General features: G+C 43.8%; 1 protein-coding gene across 1 annotated transcript in view; it reads left to right on the forward strand.

The window, feature by feature from the left end:
- LOC311246386 (uncharacterized protein) overlaps nt 1–19311 on the forward strand; it is a gene marked incomplete at both ends in the record, with an annotated part of 32403 nt that extends 13092 nt beyond the window's left edge. The window contains 3 exons of the mRNA XM_084336545.1: nt 76–191; nt 9610–9781; nt 19178–19311. Coding sequence (XP_084192671.1) covers nt 76–191; nt 9610–9781; nt 19178–19311 — 422 coding nt within the window. The remainder of the gene's footprint in view (nt 1–75; nt 192–9609; nt 9782–19177) is intronic.
- Between the last annotated feature and the right edge of the window lie 2378 nt (nt 19312–21689).

Below are 21689 nucleotides of genomic sequence, written 5' to 3' on the forward strand. Positions count from 1 at the left end.
ACTAGCTGATGCCATTGGCATCAGCTAATGGGGATCCCTTTTAATAAACAAAAACAAATATGACGGTTCTCTCAGTTTCAGAAAAGGACACAGACTGGTTTGTAATCCAAGGTTATGAGGAGCTTGGAGAGAAAAGTGGAGCTAAACTACAGACAAGACTCCTGGAAATCCCGCTCAAGAGATTGTCAGCGGTAAGATGGGGAAGAAAATATTACATTGGGAGTTGTTTTGCATAATCCATTTGCAGATTTGATATAAAAACTGTTACATGATAAAAATATAGATATACTGTATTTAAAAAAAAGAAGAAATGATTGCTTGCCTAATGCCTAGTCTTGTTCTTGGCTGGGTCTCGCTTAACTAGGCTTGCCTAGTCTTGTTCTTGTCAGTGTCTTGCTTAACTAGGCTTGCCTAGTCTTGTTCTTGGCTGGGTCTTGCTTAACTAGACTTGCCTAGTCTTGTTCCTGGCTGAGTTGAGCTTGACTGGGTGTCTGTCTGTAGCCTACTGTCTCTTAACGAGAGTGGTGTGGAGAGAGAGACGCTCTAACCAAATTTCACACTATATTTCCCAGCTTGAATTATTTCCCCAGTCCGACCCTGCTTATGTGAGTTGTCAATGGACAACAACTGTGTGTGTGTGTGTGTGTGTGTGTGTGTGTGTGTGTGTGTGTGTGTGTGTGTGTGTGTGTGTGTGTGTGTGTGTGTGTGTGTGTGTGTGTGTGTGTGTGTGTGTGTGTGTGTGTGAATGAAGGACAATTGCTTGCTGTGTGAGAGAGAGAATTAAGTACATTTGGTGAAATACAGTTGTTCTTAATTTTCTCACTTGCTATGTGAGAATGTTAGTTATTATGTTCTCAATGCCCCTTGCATTGTATGAGTTGTGTGGAAGAGTTTGCTAGTTCTAGTGCTACCCCTTTGTACATTGTGGCTGTGTCTGACTAAAGATAACAATAAATAATGGTATTAGGAATACATTTGCCTCGTGCGTGAACTGTGCATAGCTGAATAGACTGTATTTTAACGTCGGTCATATGGTGGTACTTGGAGAGCCAGCTACGTTCTCAGTAGGGGTGCACCGATATATCGGCCGATAAGTGCCTTGTTGACTGCCATCGGCCTATCGGCCGATAAGCTCAGATGTGCCGATGGCAGTAGCCGATAAATATCCATCAATTTGTGTCTCATCAATCTGGCCCACACGTTCAAACTTTGAAAAAAGTTTCAGTCAAGCGACCTGCACAACGCCGCCCCCACACACACACACACGCTACTGCATCAAAGTTACTTATGATTAACAAAGGCATTCGTTTTGTGGCATTAACGTTATATAGTTACACGTGCAATAACATCAGCGTATTTACCCGAACATATAGCATTGTTGTTGGTCCGTAATAAAATCAAATCAAATCATTCATAGCTCAGTTCCTTCCTTTGCTCAGAGAGCCCGTACTGAATTGTACCCATTCTGCAATCTGTTAATAAAGTTTTCAATCAGACAAATTTATAGAAAAGCTTTTATTATAACATTCGTTGCAGTAAAATCATCATGCCTCGTTTAGTACTCCTGCGGAGCGCTGGTAATCTACTCGTGGGCCGCGGGGAGCTAACTTTATTAGCTTTGTTGTTGAGCTCTCGTCAAAATCAATGGCGGACTTCGCGGAAGTAAAAAACGAATAAGCGCTTGCCGATTGGTGGTAAGAATAGCAGGAGGTGGGTGCTAGCGGTGTGACGTAATTGGCAGAATCAACTGTCAATCAAAATGGTTCTGTTGTACCTGACACGACACATGCATTGCAAACTCAGATTATGGAGATATTACTGGAGAACATGGAGCTTTGTTTGAGAGAGATACAGTGAGTCTATCTATTAATAGCCCGCCGGTGCCGGGCATAAGAAGTTAATTAAACTCGACAGAAATAATTATTTCATGTATATCGACGATAATTATCGATATCGAGTGATATGAAAATTATTTAATTATTTTATCGCGATAACGTTTTTGGCCATATCGCCCAGCCCTAATGGGTACAATACAGTACAGCTCAATACAACAACGGTGCTAAGACTGGAGGATGAAGACCAGAAAAAGACTTTCGGCTTTTTTACATAAGGGTCCTCCATTTTCAATTCATCAAAACATTTAGAGACATTAAAATATACAGTAGTTTCATAAAAAAATATATATATTTGCCACAAATATCGGTATCGGCCGATTGTGTTAGTTGAACAATCGGTATCGGCCGCAAATGTTCATATCGGTGCATCCCTAGTTCTCAGGTGGTACTTGGTGTAAAAAGTTTGAGAACCACTGGTTCTGTACTGGAGGTGTACAGTATTTCAATAGGCAACCCTGAAAGTATTATTTTTCTAGAAGAGCAACACTAGCCAAAACATAGGCATTGTATGCATAAAAGGGGCAAAAGCTAAAGTTAAGTGACTGTTACTTTTGTAGCAGTAGTTCAATGTCACAGTAGTACAATGTACAGTCTCCTCCCCATCATATGTATATACTCTGTCAGGATCTATGGGTAACAGTACTGTATATTTGCATATCATATATGTCACAAATGTAACAGTACTATATACCTGTATGTCATGTATGTCCCTATGCCATAAATGTCATTATGTTGTGTATGTCATAAATGTCACTATGAATTGAAAATGGGGGACCCTGATGTAAACAAGACAAACGTCTTTCTCTGGTATGCATCCCCTTAACAATTGTATAATAATAATAATAATTCATTTAATTTATATAGCGCTTCTCAATAACCCGAAGTCGCTGACAATAGTCGGGAGCAAAAGTAAAAACAAAGAAACAAAAGCAAAGAAACAAAAACAAAGAAACAACAAAGAAACAAAAACAAAAGGAACAAGAGACCATGGGGGGAACAGACAAGACAGCATGATAGCACAAAAAGACTGGAGACAGACATCAATCAGGTTGGAGGGGGGGGGGTTTATGGGTGGGGGGGTTGAAGGCAAGGGAGAACAGGTGGGTTTTGAGGCGAGCTTTGAAGGTGGAGAGTGTAGGGGAGTCTCTGATGGACTGGGGGAGGGAGTTCCAGAGTCGGGGTGCAGTATGAGAGAAGGCCCGATCTCCAAAGTTTTTAAGCTTGGATGTCGGGACAGTGAGGGAGGCAGTGGAGGAGGACCGGAGGGAACGGGTGGGGCGGTAGGGAAGAAGGAGATCAGTCAGGAAGGGGGGGGCCAGGCTGTGGAGGGCTTTGAAGATGAGGAGTAGTGTTTTAAAGTTTATGCTGTGTTTGATCGGGAGCCAGTGGAGAGAGTGGAGGACAGGAGTGATGTGTTTGCGGGACCAGTTGTTAGTGAGGAGGCGGGCGGCTGAATTTTGGACCATTTGCAGTTTATGGAGGGAGCAGGAGGTGATACCAGTGAGTAGGGAGTTGCAATAGTCCAGGCGGGAGGAGATGAAGGCGTGAATGAGGGATTCAGCAGCAGGGAGGGAGAGGCAGTGACGGATTTTTGCAATGTTGCGGAGGTGAAAGTAAGATATTTTTACGATGGAGCGGACGTGGGGGTCAAATGAGAGGGTGGGGTCAAGGAGGACACCAAGGTTTCGGACTAGGGGGGAGGGGGGTGATGGTGGAGTCATTGATGGTGAGTGTGATGGGTCCGGATCTGGTGAGGGTGGTTTTGGTGCCAATAATGAGAAGTTCAGTCTTGTCACTGTTCAATTTGAGGAAGTTGTGAGTCATCCAAGTTTGGAGTTCGGTAATGCAGGATTCGATGTGACTGAGGGGTGGGCTGTGGGGGGATTGTGTACTGATGTAGATTTGGGTGTCATCAGCGTAGCAGTGGAAGTTGAGGTGGTATTTACGGATGATGTGACCAAGGGGGAGAATGTAGCAGATGAAGAGCAGGGGGCCAAGGACTGAGCCTTGGGGTACCCCCTGTGTGACTGGTGAGGGGGAGGAGGTGTGGCCGGAGAGGGAGATGAATTGGTGTCGGTCTGTGATGTAGGAGGAGAACCAGTCAAGTGCTGTGCCCTCAACACCCAGTTGGTGCAGCCTTTGGAGGAGGATGGAGTGACACACTGTGTCAAAGGCTGCACTGAGATCGAGTAGGATCAGGATGTTGAGGGCACCGGAATCAGCGGAGATGAGGAGGTCGTTGATGACTTTAACCAGTGCAGTTTCGGTGCTGGGACGGAAGCCAGACTGAAGGGGTTCATAGAGGGTGTTGGACTGGAGATGGGAGTGGAGTTGGGAGGCAGCAATGCGTTCCAGTGTTTTGGAGAAAAAAGGAAGATTGGATATGGGGCGGTAGTTGGAGAGGTTGGATGGGTCGAGAGTGGGTTTTTTGAGGACAGGGATGACAGCGGCGAGTTTATAGGGGGAGGGGATGTGGCCTAGGGATAGTGACTGGTTGAAAAGGGCGGTGAGGTGGGGGATGAGAGCAGGGAGGCAGGCTTTGGTGAGAGTAGTGGGGAGGGGGTCAAGGGAGCAGGTAGTGGTCATGAGGTCCATGATGAAAAAGGAGTCGACTGGGGCGAAGGCAGTAAAAGGGGTGGGAGGGATGGAGTCAGGTGGGGGGAAAATGATAGTGGGGGGGGGGGGGGGGGGGCGAGGGTGGGGGAATTGGCGATGCGGGCAGTCAGTGAGCTGTTGATTAGAGATATTTTATTATTGAAGAAGAGGAGAAACGAGTTGCAGAGGTCAGGGGAGGAGAGTGAGTTATTGTCCGGGGGTTGTAGGAGTTTCTTGACAGTGGAGAAGAGGATCCGGGGGTTGCGGTTGCTGCTCTTGATGATGGTGGAGTAGTGGGCAGATTTGGCAGCTTGGAGTGCATCACGGTAGGAGGAGACGTGCTGTTTGTGGAGGTCGGCGTGGATGGTGAGGTGGGTTTTTTTATAGAGGCGTTCTAATTGACGGCCGGTCTGCTTCATAGAGCGGAGTTCCGGAGTGTACCAGGGGGAGGAGGTGGTGAATGAGACAGTGATGGTTTTCAGGGGTGCCAGTGAGTCAAGGGAGTCAGAGAGAGTAGAGTTGAGGAGGAGGGCATAATCGTCTGGGTTAGAGGGGGCGGAATCAGGGGGAAAGGCAGAGGATATGGAATGAGACAGTGTGAGACGGTCAATGGATTTTATGTTACGGAAAGAGATTATTGCGTTTATTGAAGTGGTGGGGGAAGGGGAGCAGCGAAAAGGATGCAGTAGTGGTCAGAGAGTGGGAATGGGATGGGGTGAGGATTGGATATGGGTAGGGCAGGGCTGTACAGTGCGACATATATATCGCACGTGCTACAGCAACAGCGGTCTGTGCGATGAATGGATTTACTTCAGTAGCACTGGTGCGATAGGCATTCGGTTCATATTGATACTCTTATTTTGAAAATCCTGTCACAGGTCTCATTTCCGCCTAAGCGCAGCTCCAGTCATAATATCTGGGCTCCGGCAGCTAGCAACGGTCAGGTTCATATGATACTCTTATTTTGAAAAAACCCATAGCAACTCCGCAATGTCATATCCGCCCCAGACCGTGCTTCTGCCTTCTGCTCTCAGCCGAGCGGGGCTGCAGTGCACAGCAGTGCGGCTATTTTGCGATCCGAAATAAGTCTGTGGTGTTTTTTTCTCTTCTCACAACGGGTCAAATGCATCTAACACGCTTTGCATCGTCGCCATTCCTTTATGCCCACATCGCCCGAAATGAACGTTACATTAGCATAAACTAACAAGCTAATCCTGATCAGAGGCAGAGCCATAGAGACAGTGTGGACTGGGGAAAGGGTGTGTGTGTGTGTCGAGAGGAGTGGAAGTTTGAAGACAGACTAGTCTACAATATGATGCAGGGGTGGTGAGTTGAAACAGTGTGAATGAATGAAAACTTTATTTAACAGATTGCAGAATGGGTACAATACAGTACGGCTCAGTACACACAATTGTTAAGGGGATGCAGACCAGAGAAAGACTTTCGTCTTGTTTACATCAGGGTCCCCCATTTTGTGTGTGTGTGTGTCCCAACCGACCCCACTTCTATGTTTCAATAAATTATTTGCATTTAAAACTATTAACGCTGACTCATTCCTTCAGTCCACTCAAAATTATGCTAATATTCCTTATGTTGTTTATGATATTAATTGAAAATAGCATATGAGAGTATTATAGTAATAATAACACATGGCGATATACTAAAAAGCTATTTATAATTTTTGGCTGGTAAAAAATCAGCCTTTTTAAAATCTACCAGCCAAATGGCTGGTAAGTCAAAAAGTTAAGTTTGTTCCCTGACTGCAACTAAATAACACAAATACAATAGGCACATTTGTGACTGTTACAAATATAACACGTTTTATACTTGTGCTACAAGATTTTGGCCAGTGCTACAAAACGATCAACCTCTGTAGCACCAGTGCTATGTGCAAAAAAAGTTAACGTACAGGCCTGGGGTAGGGAGGCAGAGCAAACAAGGTCGAGTGTGTGGCCTTTGTTGTGGGTGGGAAAGTTGATGTGCTGGGTGAGGCTAAAACAGTCAAGGAGGGAGAGGAAGTCAGGAGTGAGGTTTGAGTTAGGTTGGTCAACATGGATGTTGAGGTCACCGGTGAGTAGGAGGCGGGTGGAGAGAGTGGAGGCTATGGTCAGGAGATCAGAAAGTTCAGTTAGAAAAGAGGGATGAGGCTTTGGAGGGCGGTAGAGGAGTAATGCAGTGATAGAGTTGGGGAGGGAGAAGGCAAGGTATTCAAAGGATAGCATGGGAGGGAGGTTTAGGTGCAGTTCAGTGATGGATAGGGAGAGTTTGTGGAAAACGGCAAGACCCCCCCCTCGGCCAGAGAGGCGGGGCTTGGCGATGAAGCTGTAGTTTGGGGGGGTAGCTTGGTTGAGGGAGTAGAAGTCCGAGGGCTGTTGCCAGGTTTCAGTGAGGAGGAGCAGGTCAAGGTTGTGTGAGAGTGTTGAGAGCAAGGGAGATGGATCGGGGAGCAGGGAGGAAGGAGCGAAGGTTATCGAGGTCAGCGGTGCGGCGGGTGGGGGTTAGTGCACTGCAACCCTGCCCAAGCCCGACGGGGCCCTACCCGACCCGACGGGTTCGGGCTGGGTAGGGCTTTACTTTTAAATAAATAATTCGGGCTCGGCCGGGCCGGGCACCGCTGTTTTATATTTATTTTAATTTTTTTATTGCGTTTTTTATTTTATTTTTTTTCATATAACTAGGGTTATAGGATAACCTTCGTTTTCCTTAAGATTCGTTTTCTCTTTTGCGCAAGCTGTCATCAGATAAACATTTGGATGTAATTACCGCAGCGCGCAGGGAGAACTCAGAGGAGAACTCGAGGGAGAACAGTGATGACCCTCAGGTGGATTGATGAACAAATGAACCGGACCGAAGTGGCATTGGTTGTGTTGGAACATAGCCAGTTGGCGAACGTTTTAATTTGTTCTTGGATGTATGTAGCCGGTTGGCGAAGTTTTGTTAACGTTGTTCAACGCGTTGCTGACGTCAACAGCGAAGTGGTGAGTCTGATGTTTATTATTTGCTGGGTGCTGCTGCCCTGTTTTGTTGTGCTTTCATTATGTTGCTCTGCTCGAAATCTGATTTCTGTTTTCGGTTTGTTTGTATAGTGACTGAGTAGGCTATTGTGTCGTGTGTGTGTGTGTGTGTGTGTGTGTGTGTGTGTCAAAGAAGATTCTATAGCCTTCAATACGTTTTACGAGGCTGTCTAATAAGCAAGCACTGGGACGGCATTCTAATAAGAGCGAAACAGGCTATGTAAATGCTTCTTAGTTTTCAGCGTGATATGCGTTATTTAGGCAGACCTATTAGACATTTTCGTTTTTGTTTATTTATTAAGTTAATATATAAAGTGTCTAGAATATTTAAAACAAAAACAAAATTATATTGGACTATATAATAGAATTTGCGAATCAGGCTATAGAATGGTTTATTAGTTTTCAGCGTGATATGTGTTATTTAGTTAGACCTATTGGACATTTTCGTTTTTGTTTATTTATTAAGTTCATATAAAACCATGTTTCGAATATTTAAAACAAATACAAAAAAAAGTTTTTTTTAATAATAATAATAATTTTTTTTCCGGGTTTTCACGCGGGCTAGGGCTTAAAATATTATTTACAGTCAGGCTTATTTTCGGGCAGGGCCTGAAGTTCACGGGCTCGGGCTGGGCACAGGCTTTATTTCAAGGCCCTTGCAGACCACTTGTGGGGGTGGCAGGGGGGCGAGAGGTAGTCCAGGAAGAGGGGATGTATGAGCCGTCGGGGAGGTGGAGAGTCCGGTTTCGATTTAGGCGGGGGCCTCTGTGGATGTTGCGACGGCGACAGTGAATGCCAGCGTTTCTGGCAGCAGTGGCAGCAGGGAGACGGTAATTGTTGTTGAGCGAGTGAAGATCAGTAGGAGTATATGAGAGGCGGCGGGGGGGTGGGGGGGAGGGGGCAGTGAAAAATGGGGGGAGGGGGGGGGAGTGAGAATCGAAGGGGAAACCGGTAGGAGAAGCAGGAGTCCAAGTTGGGTGTAGGATAGGAGCAGGAGTGGGTTAAAAATTGGTAGTAGCTGGAGGGCGGAGAGTTGGAGTAGCATCTTGAGCGGATCACTCCGGGGCTGCAGCTGGACACTGGGAGCACTCCGGAGCTGCAGCTGGACACTGGGAGAGAGTGTGTTGAGCCATACTGTATTGTACCCATTCTGCAATCTGTTCATTCATTCATTCACTGCCTTTTTTAGTAGGCCTAGTTGTTGGCTACAACTTTGCCACAGTAGGCATTAACCCATTTAATCCCAAATTTGTTCATGCAATGTAAGTGCTTGCATTTTGTTCCTTAGACCTCCCTAACAGATGATCTGTATTTATTTTTAAATTTTATGATGGTTAAGTTGGTGAAAATGTTAGTTTTATACTTGGTCACAATAGTGACCATTGGGATCTAACATAGTCAAAATTAGCAATTTTGAAATCGTTCTTACCTGTGGCCGGTTGGATCCCAAAAAGGATTTCCCAGTTATTGATCGCCATCTGGTAGATCAATATGTCCATTGGCTGATGCTATATTCCTTTACTGCATACTGAAAGGGTATTCCATGCGATCTGATGAAGGCATAGCTTCAGGCTAACAAAAAAAGTAGGCCTGAATGAAAAAAATTTACATCCGGTCTGAAAACAAGGAGTATTCCATTCTCGAGACAGCGCCACTACCAGGATCTGGCCGGTAATGCACTTTTCCGAATTCCAAGAGTAGGGTACATCTGCAGTGCTGCTCCGTGACATTGAGTAGGATATTAAAATGCAATAAAAGCAAATACGAGTTTACCACGTTTATATACGTGGTTGGCCCTTTAAGCATGGCGCCCAAATGCGTATATATACGTGGTTGGCCATGAATGTATTAATTGCTCCCCAGAACAACACAAACTAGGAACAACAATGATATTGTTACAAGGACAGATACAACCACAATGTCATATTGCAGGCAACTGCCTGTTGGGTTTTTATCTCAGTATTGTATTAATGTTGGCCAGTTTTCAATTACCGCCCTTGGAGCAGATCACATTTGGAGCATAACATTTTTTTTTACTTGAGAAATACAAACTGCAAGACACACAAAATCTGAACTCTTCATTGGTGTACTTTTCTCATCTCCAGGTACAAATGCTGCATTGCTCCCCAACAACAAGCAGAGATATGAATGAGTCAAGGCCTCACTGCTGTGACCAGTGTGGAAAGCGCTTCATCAATAAGTCCACTTTTCTAAGACACCAGCGCCTTCATACAGGAGAGAAGCCCTACCACTGTGACCAGTGTGAGAAGAGCTTCCGTAAATTTAGCACCTTAAAGAAACACAAGCACATTCATACAGGAGACAAGCCCTACCACTGTGACCAATGTGAAACACACTTCAGGACCTCTGAAGGCTTAAAGATACACCAGCGCATTCATACAGGAGAGAAGCCCGAGAAGCCCTACCACTGTGACCAGTGTGAGAAGAGCTTCAGTACCTCTGAAGTCTTAAAGATACACCAGCGCATTCATACAGGAGAGAAGCCCTACCAATGTGACCAGTGTGAGAAGAGCTTCAGTCAATCTGGATCCTTAAAGAAACACCAGCACATTCATACAGGAAAGAAGCCATACTACTGTGACCAGTGTGCGAAGAGCTTCAGGACCTCTGGAGAATTAAAGATACACCAGCGCATTCATACAGGAGAGAAGCCCTACCACTGTGATCAGTGTGAGAAGGTCTTCAGGACCTCTGGAGAATTAAAGATACACCAGCGCATTCATACAGGAGAGAAGCCCTACCACTGTGACCAATGTGAGAAAAGCTTCACTACCTTTGCAAAGTTAAAGAAACACCAGCGCATTCATACAGGAGAGAAGCCCTACCACTGTGATCAGTGTGAGAAGAGCTTCAGGACCTCTTGGGATTTAACGATACACCAGCGTATTCATACAGGAGAGAAGCCCTACCACTGTGATCAGTGTGAGAAGAGCTTCAGGACCTCTGGAGAATTAAAGATACACCAGCGCCTTCATACAGGAGAGAAGCCCTATCACTGTGATCAATGTGAGAAGAGATTCAGGACCTCTGGAGAATTAAAGATACACCAGCGCAATCATTCAGGAGAGAAGCCCTACCACTGTGATCAGTGTGAGAAGAGCTTCACTACCTTTGACAGGTTAAAGAAACACCAGCGCATTCATACAGGAGAGAAGCCCTACCATTGTGACCAGTGTGAGAAGAGCTTCAGTAGATATGACCACTTAAAGAAACACCAGCGCATTCATACAGGAGAGAAGCCCTACCACTGTGACCAGTGTGAGAAGAGCTTCAATACCTCTGGAGACTTAAAGATACACCAGCGCTCTCATACAGGAGAGAAGCCCTACCACTGTGACCAGTGTGAGAAGAGCTTCAGTCAATCTGGAAAATTAAAGATACACCAGCGCATTCATACAGGAGAGAAGCCTTACCACTGTGACCAATGTGAGAAGAGCTTCAGTGAATTTGGAAACTTACAGCTACACCAGCGCAGTCATACAGGAGAGAAGCCCTACCACTGTGACCAGTGTGAGAAGAGCTTCAGTCATTCTGGACAATTAAAGATACACCAGCGCAGTCATACAGGAGAGAAGCCCTACCACTGTGACCAGTGTGAGAAGAGCTTCAGTCAATCTGGAAAATTAAAAATACACCAGCGCATTCATACAGGAGAGAAGCCCTACCACTGTGACCAGTGTGAGAAGAGCTTCAGTCAATCTGGAAAATTAAAGATACACCAGCGCATTCATACAGGAGAGAAGCCCTACCACTGTGACCAGTGTGAGAAGACCTTCAGTCAATCTGGAAAATTAAAGATACACCAGCGCATTCATACAGGAGAGAAGCCGACCAGTGTGAGAAGAGCGTCAGTAACTCTGGAGACTTAAAGACACACCAGCGCATTCATACATTCTTTTAAAGGGTCTTAAAGTAGAGAATAACCTAATTGATGATAGTGATGATTGATAAATTATCTGCTGATTTTATTAACTCATTCTGCGCCAAACCCGAGATTTCTCGTATTTCAAATCCTTTATTTTATTTTTATTATGTTTTTGGTACGATTTTTATTGTTTTTTTCTCCGGGCAGTCTGGCAGAGAGAGAGCTGAAGTATGCGAGATAGAGGGGGAAGACATTCGGCAAAGGTTGCCGGGTCCGGAAGTCAAACCAAGGACGGCCGTGTTGCACCGCAGCGCTGTATGTGGTGCGCCACCCTGGCACCCTCGTATTTCAAATCCAACCGCTGAGCGCCAAACCCGAGATATCTCGTTTTTAGATCCTTTTTTCTTTTTTTCGATTTTCTTATTCTAAACAGTCGCACGGACCTTTGTGACTCATCTGAGACCTTGAAATTGCAATGACGATTGAATCCCGCCAGGTGGCAGTATCGCCTGCCTTATGAACATGCATATGGGCCAGCTTAGTGTGGGTGGCCCCAGCCCCCAAACAACTAGGGACTCTACTAGTAGGTTGCGAGCAGCTGTGAGCAGGACGACAATGGCGATCGCGTAGACTAGAGCGAACTATTGGATATTATTAAAAAGACTAAATGGATTATATGGATGATAAGGTGTGTTTCCTAATGTTATATGTATTGATCCTGTTCTGATTCAAGACACTTGGACTCTTAAGTGAGAAATGGAGTACCTCTAAAACAAAGGTCATGTCTATTTTACGTCTACTTTACCGAAACTCCATCCGAAAACATGCGTTTGTATGATTGCAGCATCGGAAAACGACCCCCCCCCCCTCCCTGGCTTTGCGCATACGCTGCACAAAACACTTTATCTCACAATCTAGAAAACCAGCCTAGATTATTTTGAAACAGGGCGATGTTTACCGTGGTATAGCGTACAAACAGGGATGTAGAAATGAACTGTTTTGTCCCTGTTGTACTATAAATAGTGCCTGTCAAATGATATTTGAAATACTATTGTCTCCATTGCTATAATATTGAATATACGATGGGTCTCCAAACATTGTGAAAATGGTCAATAACACTGGCGCAAGGGAGTAAAGATGGGAAAACAGCGTGGCAGTCAATGAGTAAGTGTGGTCGCCAAAAGAAATCCTAAATAAAATGGGGTTGAGAAAAGGTTTTGACAACCCCTGGTCAATTGGACCGTTTTGTTGGGTTTAAACAGGTAAAATAACCTGGAAAGAATTTGAGAATAAAACGGAATTCAAGAAAATCCTGCTTCTTTTTGACCTTCTCAGAGCAAATATTGATGTGATTAATATGTGATTAATTGGTAGCACTTTATAATAACACCCTGTTATAATACATTTATATGGTATTTGTAGATAATGAACTAATCATGAACAAAACCATTTACAACTGATTAGTACATCATTTGTAAATGCACTCGTTTAAAATTCGATCTGTTGGTAACTTTTTTCCACATGATCAACCTTATTTGTTCATTATTAGTGCAACATTTAATAATGATATCTAATGTGTAGTAACACATTTGTAGATGCTTTGAAAAATGGATATGAAAAAACTACTATACCTCCATTTATTTGTTCATGTTCAACAAATGATTTGATCTATAAATCATTTGCAGATGCTATTGTGTGCCCTAATCTAAAGTGAACACTATTCATCATTAACAAATGTGTAATACTTTTTCATCACGTTATAAATGTTCTAGACCTCAGCCAGCTAATCACACAACCCACCAGTGGCGGCTCGTGAATTCTTCACGGGGGGGGGGGGGGCGGAATTAATTAGTATCCCCCTCTATCTCTCTTTCTCTCTCTCACACACAGCGCGACGTGGAATCGATTCGTTACACAATCAGACCTAGTATGTGTAGTAGTATATACCAAGAATAACTTCAGTATGAGTACAGGGCTGTACACATATTTAGCATATTGTTAAACGAGCCAAGGCTAGCTATTAAACTATCGATATGAATCGGAAAAAAAGCGATGAAACAGTGCACGGCGTGCACGCGCACTCAAAGCGCTATTGCGTCTAGCCCGAGAGAAATGCGGCGAGGAGAAATGCGGCTACGGTAACGGAACGTATTCTCTATCAGACAGTTGAGTCACTTCCTTTTTTTTTTTATCCACTTTTTCTCCCATTTTCTATATTTTCTCCCATCCCAATTTTCGTATCATCCAATTCAACCCTCCCCTGTCACGGACGCTGTTTCTTGCCTCCCACAAGCCGGCTGCAATGTGGACTAAGTCATACATAGCACAAGTCCCCTCCGGTACCTGAAGTAACAGTAGTCGCATCTTTTCACCTGCGCAGCTCGATCTCTCAGTGGCGAGGAGTAACGCGTGGGAGGCTCACGCTGCCCCCGACACTTCCTGATTCTACTGCGCAGGCGCACCAACCGACCTGTAGGAGTCGCTGTCCACAACGCCCGATCCCCACCCATCAGTTTCCCACCCCCTAATACGGCCAATGTGTATTAGTACGGACGACCAGCTAAACTGAAAGCAAATGTGGAGCGCTGGGCTCGAACTGACGAGCCCAGCGTTTCCAGCATTTCGTGGCGAGCGCCTTGCCCACTACGCCACGTAGCCGCCCTCAGACAGTTGAGTCACTTCCTGTTCAGGAAAACGATTATTTATATTTGATATATTAACATTATATTGTGCATTGGAAACACAAACATACTTAAAATGAGTAAATATTATTCATTTTAAACATGTTTATATTATTTATAGGGCTAAAAAACAAAAAATAATATTTCTTATTCTGCTCTCTTTTAACCAGGGTTAACCAGGAGGGGCGGCGCCCGAGCGCCCCTAGTGGCCAGCCGCCACTGCAACCCACACATGTATGTGAATCAACTCAGACTACCATTGACCTCATTCTGACCTCCGACAAGTCCAAGATCTCCAATAAAGGGGTTATAGCATGCGGGTTAAGTGATCATTATATGATATTCTGTACCCGCAAAAAGCTAAAACAAAAGGCTGGCTGCCACAAAACAGTCACATCTAGAGACCTCAAAACCTACTCTAGCGAGGCCTTTAACCTTGAACTGGAGAGTCTGGACTGGTCAGATGAACTTAATGGTACACTGGTTGAAGAAACATGGCTTGGTTTCAAAACCAAATTTTCAACAATACTAAACGACATGGCCCCCCTAAGAACCACCAGGGTAAAAAATCGCGCTGAGCCATGGATGCACTCCAAAATACTGGCCGCTATGAAAACCAGAGACAAAAAATGCTCTGAGTTTCGTAAAAGTCAGTCAAAGCTTACCAAAAGCACAAGCAGTGAACTCCAAGCCCACGTGACTGAACTCAAACTAGAAAGAAACAGACTAAGAAACGACGTAAACTCCATGATCAAAACTGAAAAAAAGAATTTCATCAATGACAAAACCGAGGAAAACAAAAACAAACCATGTGAACTTTGGAAATTACTCAATCAACTAGGCTGCAGTAAAAAAACTTAAAACCAGATTCTCAAACATAAACATAAAAACGGACAACACGCTCATCACAGACAAGCTGGATGTAGCCAATTACTTAAACATTTTCTTCACAAACATAGCCACAACACTGGTAAACAAACTACCCTCCCACTCAGGGTTTTATGGGGTAGAACACATAGTAGCTTACTACAAAAACCTAGGGGTCCGCAAGGACGACTTCAAGCTGGAAATGGTAACAACAGATGAGGTACTCAAAAAACTGAGCGCCCTCCAACCTAACTGGCCATGACAACATCCCCTCCAAATTCCTCAGAGACTCAGCAGCCGCCATCACCCCAGTCATCACACACATAATAAACCTCTCCATAAAACAGGGACACATCCCCAAGGACTTCAAAATTGCGAGGGTGACCCCTCTGCACAAAAAGCGCAGCAAATTAGACCCAGGCAACTACTGCCCTGTTTCTATTCTCACCTCCATCTTGAAAGTCATGGAAAAAAATTTCTACGAACAGGTCGCAAAGTACCTAGCGGAAAAAGAAATCGAATCTACGAATTCCAATCTGGCTTCAGAACATCCCACTCCACTGACACATGCCTTCTCTATTTGAACGACCACATCAAACAAGAGGTGGACGCGGGCAAATACTGCGGCATGGTCATGCTGGACCTACAAAAGGCCTTCTACACTGTCAATCACTCTATTCTGATTGACAAGCTAAAAGCAATTGGTTTTGATAGTCTATCAGTGAGCTGGATGCAATCCTACCTTGAGGGGAGAGAACAGATGGTGGAGGTAAACGGTACCCTATCCCCCCCCTCACAGTGAGCTGTGGTGTTCCACAAGGAAGCATACTAGGACCATTACTGTTCCTAATTTATGCAAATGCCATGTTGTCCGCTTGTGACTGCAACTTGTTCCTGTTTGCGGACGACTCAGCCCTGCTGGTCTCTGACAAGAACAAGTTACAGGTTGAAAAAACCCTCAGCTCGGAACTAGGCAAAATCTGCATATGGCTTGCTGATAACAAACTATCATTACACATGGGCAAAACAGAGTCCATTCTCTTCGGTTCAAATAACAAACTCAGCAAGACCGACGGCTTCTCAGTTACAGTGGGTGACAATATTGTCACAAGGAAAGATGAAATTACCTACCTGGGTTCCATCCTAGAGGCTAATCTCTCCTGTGACAAAATGGCATCCAATGTAATAAAAAAAGTCAACCAACGAACTCGATTCTTGTACCGGATCTCCTCTCTGGTAAACAAGAATACCCTGAAGACTCTGGCAGGAGCACTCATTCAAGGGTACTACGACTATGCTTGCACCTCTTGGTACCAAAGCACCTCAAAGGCGCTAAAAACAAAATTACAAACATCTCAAAACAAACTGGTCAGACTACTGCTTGACCTTACTCCTAGAACCCACCTCACCCCTGCCCACTTGAACAACCTAGGATGGCTTAGAGTAGACGACAGAGTACAGCAACTTGCAATGGGCCTGGTTTACAAGATACACTACACGACCAAGGTACCTGTCAATGTACATGTCAAAATACTTCCCAAAGGTCAGTGAATACCACGATCACAACACCAGAGGGAGCTCCACAAATCATGTTAAACCCAGATTCGGCTCAAACAAGGGACTAAACACATTTCGCAATTATGCCACATCAATGTGGAACCCCCTACCCAAAGCTGTAAAGGAATGTGAATCACTACCCACTTGTAAAAACCACTCTCAAGGAACACCTACGGGAGACTGCAATTCGAAACTGGCCCCTGTAAATGTCCTAACCCAACCCCCTGCAATGTACAGTAATTTACCTAGTATGGTTGTCAATATTCCAATGTACAGTTTTGCCTGTTTGTACAGTGCCCCCCCCCCCCAATGTACAGTTTGCTTGTTTGTACAGTGTTCCCCCCCAACCCCCTCCAATGTAAATTACCTAGTATGATTGTCAATATCCCAATGTACAGTTTTGCTTGTATAGTTGTACAGTGTTTCCCCCCCCAACCCCTCCCTACCCAACCCCCCCCCCCCCAACCTCCTCCAATGTACAGTTTTTATGTCAAATGTATATACTCCCTTTTCTGGACTTTTTTTGTATCACAAACAGTACTGTATTTGCAAATCTGGTATGTCATAAATGTATAGATGTAGCAGTACTGTCTATCTGTATGTCATGTATGTCATATATGTCCTGATGAATTGAAAATGGGGGACCCTGATGTAAACAAGACGAAAGTCTTTCTCTGGTCTGCATCCCCTTAACAATTGTGTGTATTGAGCTGTACTGTATTGTACCCATTCTGCAATCTGTTAATAAAGTTTTCAATCAATCAATCAATCAATCTAGACAGCTTTCGGATCCACCCTTCTTTGTGACATCAAACAGTGCCAGAATTATGACTATAGATAAATGCAATTTTATTAACAAAAACAATGCAACAACCAATAAACATGGTTTATAATAAAAAAGAAAAATACTCTCTTCAAGACCTCAGCCAACAGCACAGGAAAGGGAGAAGTTTCCTTGCCTTTTTTATTCATCGACCTCAGCCGACAGCACAGGGTGATCTTTAAAGGAACACACCAACATTTTGGGAAGAGAGACAAGAAGAGAGAGACAAGAAGATAGATACCAGTTTCCTCGCTGTGTGTTCGTTCAGTAGAAAGCTGTCCGGCTGCATGTTAGCCTAGCTTAGCACAATGAATGGAAACGGACATGACCAGTTATCCTTCGGAGAAGTGTTAGTTGTTCAATGCCTAGGCTAACTGACCATGTCCGCTTCCATTCATTGTGCTAAGCTAGGCTAACGTGCAGCCAGATAGCTTTCTACTGAACGCACAAAGAGAAACTGGTATCTATTATCTTCTTGTCTCTCTCTGGAGAAGACGATAAGCTAATTTCCCAAAATGTTGGCGTGTTCCTTTTAATTGCCATAACATAACATAACTACTCAAACTACAAACGTTGTAACATAGAATTTCACCCACTCCTGTACTTTATTTCCTTTTCAGGAAAGGGAGAAGTTTCCTTGCCTTTTTAAATTCTTCGACCTCAGCCGACAGCACAGGGTCATCTTTAATGCAAATGTCTGCAGCTTTTGCTGCCTCGAATATCCCTTCAGTAGTTCACCATATCTATCTGGTGAGGCAATGGCCAGCTCTGTTATTGGTGCACTCGTCACTACTGTGTTTCTATCCACCCCAACATGGTTATAGGACATGGCGAGATTCGTCCCTCTCCTGTAGTGCTGCAGGACCTTCTGGTACCTCTTGACCACCTGGTCTGGATGTACTGCTACAATGGAAAAGTCAAAACAAAAAGATAAATGAAGTATAGAACAGCTAGTTCCAACCATACATTGAGATTGGCCAAGAGGCATTCTAAGCTGTGCCAATATGATTAAACAGACCATAACTCTTCCAGAATTAACTGGAATGTCAATTGATGGGAACATAGGATAGCATCTCTCAATCTCTGACTCCACTTTCCTGTCTGTCTCCATTCATATGTTGCACATGTGCTGGCAGTAGTCAATCATATCTCTGTTGTCACTGTATTAAATAGCATTGCATTTTACGTAATTTGAAAGCCAGTTAATTTCCCTTAACAATGATGTCCCATCCATAAGGATCATGCATTTATGGGATTGTGTGTGTATGTGTGCGTGTGTGTGTGTTGTCCCATCCATAAGGATCATGCATTTATGGGATTGTGTGTGTGTGTTGTCCCATCCATAAGGATCATGCATTTCTGGGATGAGATGTGTGTGTGTGCTTACTCATACTCATCCCACAAATGCATGATCCGTACGGATGGAACATCATTGTAAAGGGAAATGAACAGGCTTTCCAATTATATAAGGTACAATGCTATTTAATACAGTGACAACAGAGATATGATCGACCAAACACAAAGCTCCAAACTTTTTTGATGAGTTTACAACACAGCATTAGCAATAGCTGGACGTTCTAAACCAAAAACAGCATGGATTGAGCTGAAATGGATATATCCATGAATCAACATTCTGGATAATTAGGCAATACGAATCTATGTCCATCATTCCAAATGAACCCTTTTAAACAGTAATACAAGCCCAGTTTTTGTAATCACAGCTCCCAGACACATAATTTCCACAGCCCATATTTACCTCTGCGTCCGTAGTTTTTTCCCTCCCCTCTGGTCTTATATTTTTTTCCCTTCTTCCTCTTCTGCTTCTTGTTTTTCTTGTTCTTCTTGCGTTTCTTCCTCAGATGATGAGGACGAGGAAGAAGATGATGAGGCTGAGGAATCCTTGAATGACTCCGATGAGTCTTCCAGGTCCATCGCGGCCTCCTCCACTGCCTTGGCACTGCTTTTCTTCTTGTCTAATGCAGAACAAAAATAAAGACAGACATACTGTAAACATTTTGTAGACACGGTACACGAAAGAGAGAGCATAGTTGTGGCTGTAAATTGTGTGTTGCCATGACCCGATGAAGACCGTGTTATTGCTTTTGTTTACTTTGAAATGTAATAATACTACAGCGTGATATCCCTAATTAGCAAATGTGTAATCCTTCTTGAAGTTCAAATACCATATAAAATGTACATTGTTTCTACAGTAGCATTATGTTGATCTAAGGCATTGAAGTTTGTATGGAGCCATTAACACTTTGAGTGCCGGCGACGTGTATTGTCGTCTTATCATGCCCCCCGTTGAGTGCCGACGACGACAAATGTTGTATTAATTTTTTATTAGCGATCTGAATTCATATTTCATCAACCGAGTCTCCCGTTGGTACAACAGCCCCTCCAGGAGCTCAGATTGGAAAAAAGCGCCCCCTATCGTCTATCCCTGTGTAACTGCAGGAGACTGACCTGGGATCTGTAGAGGTGGAGCCAACTGGCTCCTTGTGCTGGCGAGCCGTCTGCTCAAGAGGGATCTGATCGCGGGACGGAAAGCAGCCTGGATCATATATTTACAGCAGCCAATAATCAATCAATCAATGCGATCGATATTTGGAATGGCGATCAGGAATTGTAATAATCTTTTTGGAGAACATCTGATCTAAGGTAAGGAGTCTATGTTACCAGTCTTGGGGTAGTCGGAGCTGTATTCACTGAGATAACAGCGTGTCCCTATGTGTGTGTGTGTGATCTTGCGGAAACGAGAGAATAGATTTTTCAGCCCGCGTCTATAGCGTGCATACGTACACATATACTATCGATAATCTAGCGTTTATTTGAAAACGATTCATAAATAGGCCGACAAATGACAACGTGTCTAGTGTATTCGAGAATATTCCAATAAATGCCGTTTATGGGGGGAATCTTTACATTTTCCGAAAATTTTCTAGAGAACGATAGCTTTTCGAAATGCTATAAAAAGGATATGAACCGATTAAAAAACAATCCGTTTCGACAATGTTGACTGCAAACAATTCATTGATAAGCGACGGGCAGATTAGACACATAGCCATAATTTAAAACATAGATTAGGCGTTTTTAACGCTAACATTGAAGTGGATGATGGCATTCAACGGGGTAAAAGGTAAACAAGGTCGGCACTGATAGTACTGTATGTCTGTGTGTTTATGTCGCTTCTTAGACTATATAAATGTTACCACTAGGTGGCAGAGTAGATTAGTATTGGATGTGAAATCTAGAAGCATAGAGCAACAGGTCTAATCATGCATGGGTGATGGTGAAATTCCACTGAACTTTATGAAAATCTATTTTTATATCATTTAAAATCTGGTATCTATAATTTATATAATCCTGTTTACAAACGGACACTGTAGCACAACCTATGGACGAATCGTGGTCAAAACGTACTGGGTTGCCCTGCCCATGCTACACCCCTCCATCAAGGTTTGTGAAAATCGGTCATGTAGTGTTCGCATAATTCTGCACCGCCATAGACCAGTCACCAACTCCATATCCTCCTTTAATGTTTATTGTTAGACCTACTGTTTTCCTCTATTATTATACTGTAAATATGTTATTGTTGTTGCTCTCCATGTAAAGCGTAGACTTTAAGAAAGTCTACCTTGAAAAACGCTGTTATAATTAAGCAATTGAATAAGTCAAATTGAGTTGCTTATCTGTGCCCCCTGAATAATATTTGATGCATGATGTCACCCCATGTTTGTCTCATGACAGAGGGTTTACGTAAACCGCTATTGAATAATATGTTATTTAATATAAATGTTGCTTAATGTGTTACTTACGTTTGGCCAATTCGGTCAATAGGGAGTCCCTCTCTTTTGTCAATTTGTCCCTCTGTTACGTACCCCAGTGGGGAGACGCAACACAAGGCCACAAACAGGGTAGGTGAGGGTGCAGCGACACAAAACCCAAGAAACAATTTGCAAAATAATAGTATTTATTTCACAAAATAACCAAAACACAGCAACACAGAGCAAGGAGGACTAGCAGTGGCACCAAATGAAATATCAAAAGCCCACCCCTCCCCTCCCCTTTACAGGCGCGGACGCCCAAAAGAACAGGTGGCGGTGCTCACTCTAAGGCTGATGTCTTTAACATCCTACGTGATGCAAAATGTAGACCCCAGGGTATCTTCCTGTCCTCAATTGTCCCTGTGTGCGAAACAAAAGATGAATACAAAAGAAAGACAATCACCATATGCTGGGTGACGAGGAATAAATATACACAGGGTTAGGGTTCAACAGAAATGTACTCAAAAAGACAATGGCTCTATTAAACAACAACTCAAACGGTCCAGAGCTTTAGGTACCAGCTCTACACCAGCCTAATGCCAAA

This window comes from Notolepis coatsorum, assembly GCF_963971535.1.
Source record: "Notolepis coatsorum genome assembly, chromosome: 19".
Classification (NCBI taxonomy): domain Eukaryota; kingdom Metazoa; phylum Chordata; class Actinopteri; order Aulopiformes; family Paralepididae; genus Notolepis; species Notolepis coatsorum.